Source organism: Diabrotica virgifera, chromosome 5 (assembly GCF_917563875.1).
Source record: "Diabrotica virgifera virgifera chromosome 5, PGI_DIABVI_V3a".
In the NCBI taxonomy this organism is placed as follows: domain Eukaryota; kingdom Metazoa; phylum Arthropoda; class Insecta; order Coleoptera; family Chrysomelidae; genus Diabrotica; species Diabrotica virgifera.
The window spans coordinates 63,948,085-63,954,598 of NC_065447.1; the positions used below are offsets into that span (position 1 = coordinate 63,948,085).

The following is a 6,514-nucleotide window of genomic DNA, read 5'->3' on the forward strand; positions in this document are numbered from 1 at the left end:
AAAAAAAATTTTTTCGTAAAATATAGGGAATTTTTTTTATTACTAAATATGAGGGTATACTGAATTCGCTCTACCGGGATTCACTTTGACACATTCGGAATAGGAAACATACAACACAAAAATTCCTACCTCATACTACTAACTGCTAAAATCAACTTAATCTTTCATTAAAAAAAAGAAGAATTATTAGAAATAGTGGGAGTGTCTACTAATCTCATAAAATTTTGTGGAGTTTATTTCTACAAAATATTTTTATTTTGTACAATAAATAATTTTCTCATTTGTTATCAATACATTATAATGGTGTAAATAAATAATTTTATTGATTGGCGCAAGGTTTATGTTATTTTTATGTCTGTTTACTATTAATAATATTGGCTATGAGCAGCTGCGTTGGTTGTGTAGTAATTTCCAGTCACTTCTGACAACTGAATTTCCCAAAAAAGAAATTACTAACGTCAGTGTCAAAGTGAATCTCGATAGAGCGAATTCAGTATATCTAGAATGATATTAAAGTTAAATAAAAAAATAATGAGCTTAAAATTTATTTATGAATTTATTAAATAAAAACATACGTTGGGGTCCAAATTTACCCCCCTTGGACATCCGAAGGTTAAATAATGATCATGTCATGTAGGATCTTTTGGATTGAGGTCTTTGAAATGCCCAAAGATGCCTCTATCTCCCAGTATGTTACATGGCGGTCATCCTTAATTAGCTGTCAAATCAATGTTTTGCTGTGTGACCCCTGTTTTGGGTGGACCTGGCCTGGGTTCGTTGCTGAGACTGAAGCGACCACATTGAAATTCGCAATACCAGTAGAAAATAGTTGACTGGTGTGATGCTTTATTCCCAAACACAGAAATCCATTTCAGCGAGACGTTGCTGTTAGGATAATCCTCCCCGAAAATTGTAAAAAATTATTGTTTGAAAATGTATATCGTAAAAATTAATATCGAAAATGTTATCTGCCAAGTTCCATTTTTCAACCAACTTGCTAATTTCAAAAATTCACTGCATCTACACGACTTGTTGTGTCGCTATGAAACTCTGTATTTATGTGAACAAAAAATTGGGGTTACATTTGTGTCGAACGGTTTTATTGGTGGTATCCTATAAGCAGCTATATGCAAAACTAAAAAGTCAAACCTCATATGACTTTGTAATAAATTGCCAAAACAAAAGTTTAAATGTCAAAATTATTATTTTTTACAGTGGTCCACGTATGGGGATGTCACAGCAAATAAATGGGTCTAATCGTCGGCCTCCAAATGTTACCCATATGATTCCCAATGAAAGATCTGTTCATGCTCAGCACAGCGATTTGATAAAGTACATTTATGATTCTTGGAGTAAGGTTGAAATGGATCGTAGCCCAAATTCTGCAATGTATTATCAGGAAGAAGTTAATCACAATTTAAAAGACTTTCAACCGTTCGATTTAGAAGGATATTGGGGACGAAGAAAACATCTAAATATGCATTATGTTAAGCACCCACAGTCATAGCATTTTTATTTTTATTATTTTAAGTGATGTGTGATTATATTGTAGGTATTTAATTATTGGGTGTGATTTTCTTTTTGATAATATGATCAAGGTGTTCATAAAACATTGCCAAAGCATAATTTAAATCGTTACTAGTTTTGTGTTGCACGGTAACTATGAATTCATTCAAGCTCATTTTTGGAATGCTTTTGAACTTGTAAAATATGACACTCAAGTATCGGCTATAGTTTTTCTTTACACTGCCCTATTATATCAATAGGTTTGTATGTTGTATACATAGTCCAGTCCATAGCATTATCGTCTCAGAGATGAAAATGCTACTTAACCTCTAAAAATGATTAATAAAATAAAATAAAAATCATACGAATTAGCTGAATTTAGCCGAGATGTCAATTTTGGGACCCAAAAAATATGCAAAAAAGTTGTTGTTCCTACCCAGAGCTTCCCCCTAAAACCCACGCTCATCGCAGATAGCAATATAAACTTGTTTCAAACTTGCAACAAGTTTGACACATCAAACATGAAAGCTTGCTGTAAGTTTGCCATGGCAACTTTGCAAACTTGCTAGTTGGAGTGTGACAAACTTGCATGAAGTTTGTTTATTCAAACTTGATACAAACTTGCTGAAGGTTTGTTTTTGTTTTGTTGCATGAAGTTTGTTTTCTCAAACTTTATACAAACTGAAAAAAAAAAATTGTTTTGACATACTAGCCACAATTTGAATAAAAAATACAATACTATTTTATATAACTATTTATTAAGTAATCACTCAACTAAAATACAATCTATTGTCTAAAATTATTTATTGTAACTTACATTAAACCCTCTAGCTTCAGATTCCGATGCTCATTTTTGTCTATCAGCTCTGAAACAAATAAAAGAAATTGTTATAAACTCTTGCTGTGTGAACAGAATTAATCTGTGCTATTAAATGCTATTAAAAGAGATAAAAAGATGTTAAAGTAACAATTTTACAATAAAACCTAAAACTTATTTACATATAATATTATTATAAATATAATTTAAATAAGGCTAGAAGCTACGAAAAACATAAAAAACTTACCTCAATTTCACCAAAGCAAAGAGAATACCAATATATACCTAATCACCACAAACAGGTGGGTCTATGAAAAACTGAAGAAAAGAAGGTTCTGCTTAGTTCTCAGCTTGTAATTAAAGTAATAGTCTCGGAGAATTGTACGGTAAATGTTGTAAAAAATTCAAAGAAAAATATCAATCAACATAGGATAGGACTGTCCACTGTCCTATTAGGACATAACCACAAATTATCACCGCTTGGGCTGGGCTGGCAGGTTACTTTTCCCGTGTTGTCAGCTGTCGAGTAAGCTTTTTCCCTCAACGTACCTTAAAAATTCCCACTTTTATGATAAAATTCCCTCTTATGCTCCTATTTAAAAAATCTGTGAAAATATGTTGAATTATTTTCAAATATTTTGATTTTTTTAAATATTTTACAATTTGGACTGGAACAAAGAATAAAGATTCCCTTATAAGTTAACTTTTTCCCTTTTATGTTGAAAATTCTCTCCGGTGGCAACACTGCCGTTTTCGTGGGCGTGACATCATTGAGGGTAACGAACGAAACCGAACCGAACCGACCGTAACGTGTACATAAGTCAACCAAATAATAGATGACGGCTTTGCAACTGTATCTAAGCTTGCAGCAAAGTTGCTACAAACTTGAATCATCATCTTTGTCATAACAATATTGCAGCAAACTTGACACAAACTTGCCTCGTCATATTTGACGCAGCAATTTAAAATCAAAGAAGAATCAAACTTGCCACAAGTTTCCATGCTATCTGGGATGTGGGAGAAAACAAAAAATGTTTCAAACAAGAATGTAGCTGAGATAATTTTGAACAAAAATTTTTAGCACTTTCTGTCTAGAATGAACCGTTCTCTCAGAAACAACGCTTGAAGCGACCAGCGATTTGCGGCAAAATGCAAAAATTACACACAAAAGCTGCACTCTTCACCTTCAAAACTCATTTTGATTTTTGTCGATATGACAGTCTGATCAAAAAATTTTGATCAAAATTTTACCTTCCAATTGATACAAATTTTATTTAAATAATTGATTTGGCGCGCGTAACTGACATTCAAAATCACTGGTGTCTTCAAGCATTGTTTCTGAGAGAACAGTTGATTAACACAAAAAGTGTCAAAATTTTTGTTCAAAATTATCTCAGCTACATTTCATGTTTGAAATTTTTTTCTACAGCATACAGATTCTTAGTAAATCGATGTTTTCCGTGTTTCGCCCATATGTGGGAGGGACGGTTTTAGGGGAAAACCGGGGGCATGAGTGGCCCCGGTTTCATCTTTTGATATTGTCAGCAAAATTCACCTTGTTCGTATAATTTTTAGAGGTTAAATATGTTGACGACTGGGGTAACATAAGAAAACCCTTTATAGTTTAACTGTTAGCAGGACAATGTTACAGTTCCATACTTTGAAGTTTCTATGTTGTTAGAAAAAAAAACGTCTATTTTGTCCTCATTTGAGATCATAACTCAAAAAACTGTAACCTGTTGCGATATCATTTCGTTGATATTCACATTTGTTGCGATATCATTACCAATTTCGTATCTCTTTTGCCGATTTTGGAGAGAGGTTTTAGAATACTTACAGAAATGGGTAATAATGGGAACGATGTACAAATATTAATAGGAATAAACAAAATCGGCATAATCGCAACTACAGATCATCCCAAACCATTTTTTCAGTGCGTCATAGATTATCGAATTCTCTCTAACGCATTACAGTTGGAAATGACAGAAAAAAATGTACCTCCGTGATTATTATACATTGAGCTTAGAAAATTATGTATTAGTTGACGGGTATTTGCATATTAAAACGACTTATAGATTTATAATTGGTTGGCGATTACAATACTGTAAATAGACTACCAATTAATGATGCGAATAAAGATAATTTGATACAAAAGTAATCATAAAATCCTTTATAAAAGGTATATTTGTTAAAATCCCTATACAGGGCTACATCAAAGACAACCCTGTATAGGGATTTTAACAAATATACCTTGTATAAAGGATTTTATGTTTTTGTAATGGTATACAGCCAACTACAGGAAATTTTTCCTCGTGGACAAAAGTAATCGTTCGTGACAGTATTTTCGCAATATCATCTGGTAAAATGACAATTGTAATTTCTAGGTTAGTATTTTTCAGCGACGTAAATATAAATAATATTTTATGTCATTGGTATATTCGGACAGGTATAGTGAAATTTGATTTTATATTTATTTATTTTTACATTAAAATATTTTAAATATTAATATTCTGGCAAATATTTGTTTAAATAGTGTTTATATAAATATAAAAATAAATATTCTGACAACTATCAGATTTAAGTAAAATGTCATGTAATGATTTGCGACATTCTTAAAATCCTATATGAAGTCAAAATTAATGACGCCCTGAAAAGGGGGTTTGGGATGAACTGTATGAAGTTTACAGAAGTAATTGCGAATATGAGTTTATTAATTGAATATTTCCCCAAGCTTGTTGATGTTCAAAGAGTTAATGTGAAACTTCGTTAAAACATATTGTTTCTGACTTTGTTACAGTTTCTTTAACATCAGAAAAGTGTACCTAATATACTTATATACCCTATTCCATGAATATACGACTGTTTTGGATTATCGCGACAACGAATATTTTAGTGTGCAAAGTATAAAGAACGAAAGTAAATTGCAAATTACATTGTTGTTTATTGGAATAATTATTAGAGCAATTTACTTTCGTACTTCTTATATTGCACACTAAAATATTCGTTGTCGGGATGATCCAAAAAAATCGTATATTCGTGAATCGGACTCTACCTTGAAAGTTATCAAAAATAAAACACATTTTAATTAACCGTAGAAATGCACCTTTTTACCTTACATTTTCTATTCTATCTATAGATTAGATAAGTAGACTTTCAATTTATGACTAGACTTTATATTGTCCTTAGTTCAATTTTATTTGTTTTTCAGAAGTTATTTAGATCTAAATTGTTACAAAAGCAATAACTATTGTTTCGTGACATTTACCTATTAAATGACAGTATTTTCTACCAAGTATTGTTTTATCATTTCTTCAAATTCTGCTATTAGGGCAGTCAATGAGGTTATTTGGCTCCGAATTCCATCCTACTACATCGATTTTCTTGATATTTTCACAGTAAGTAGGGAATAGCTCAAGAAACAAAGTCTACCCTATGCCGATGTGCGCTTTTATCTTGGGGATGGTTCCCACCACTTTAGGGGGTGGAATTTTTTTTTTTATTAAAATAACCACGTAAATAGAGAATTTAATTCTAAGCAAAAACTAAGCAGATATATTATAATTGTGTCACCGGAAAGCGAAAAAGGTAACGCACAACTTGCAAGAGCCTATAGTTTTCTAACTTCGTTTCTGGTGAGGAAACGCAGTTGGAACAAGCAGATATATTATAATTTGTGTCACCGGAAAGCGAAATAGGTAACGCTCAACTTGGAAGAGCCTATAGTTTTCTAACTTCGTTTCTGGTGAGGCAGTGGAGTTGGAACAAGCCGATATATTATAATTGTGTCACCGGAAAAGCGAAAAAGCTAACGCACACCTTGGAAGAACATATAGTTTTCTAACTTCGTTTCTGGTGAAGCAACGGAGTTGGAACAAGCAGATATATTATAATTGTGTCACCGTAAAGCGAAAAAGGTAACGCACAACTTGGAAGAGCCTATAGTTTTCTAACTTCGTTTCTGGTGAAGCAACGGAGTTGGAACAAGCAGATATATTATAATTGTGTCACCGGAAAGCGAAAAAGGTAACGCACAATTTGGAAGAACCTATAGTTCTCTAACTTTGTTTCTAGTGAAGCGACGCAGTTGGAACAAGCAGATATATTATAACTGAGTCACCGGAAAGCGAAAAAGGTAGTCCCTGATATGTTGAGGACTGAAACAATCCTTTAGGGAAAGGTCACACGGGCGAT

The 6,514-nt window shown here is 32.5% G+C and overlaps 1 protein-coding gene across 1 annotated transcript in view; it reads left to right on the plus strand.

Annotated features, from left to right (window-relative positions):
• LOC114344166 (uncharacterized) overlaps window positions 1–5,615 on the plus strand; it is a 32,729-nt gene extending 27,114 nt beyond the window's left edge. Inside the window, exon 2 of the mRNA XM_028295017.2 lies at window positions 1,216–5,615. Within this exon, the coding sequence (XP_028150818.1) occupies window positions 1,216–1,507 (292 nt within the window). The 3' untranslated portion in view covers window positions 1,508–5,615. The remainder of the gene's footprint in view (window positions 1–1,215) is intronic.
• Window positions 5,616–6,514: the final 899 nt, after the last annotated feature.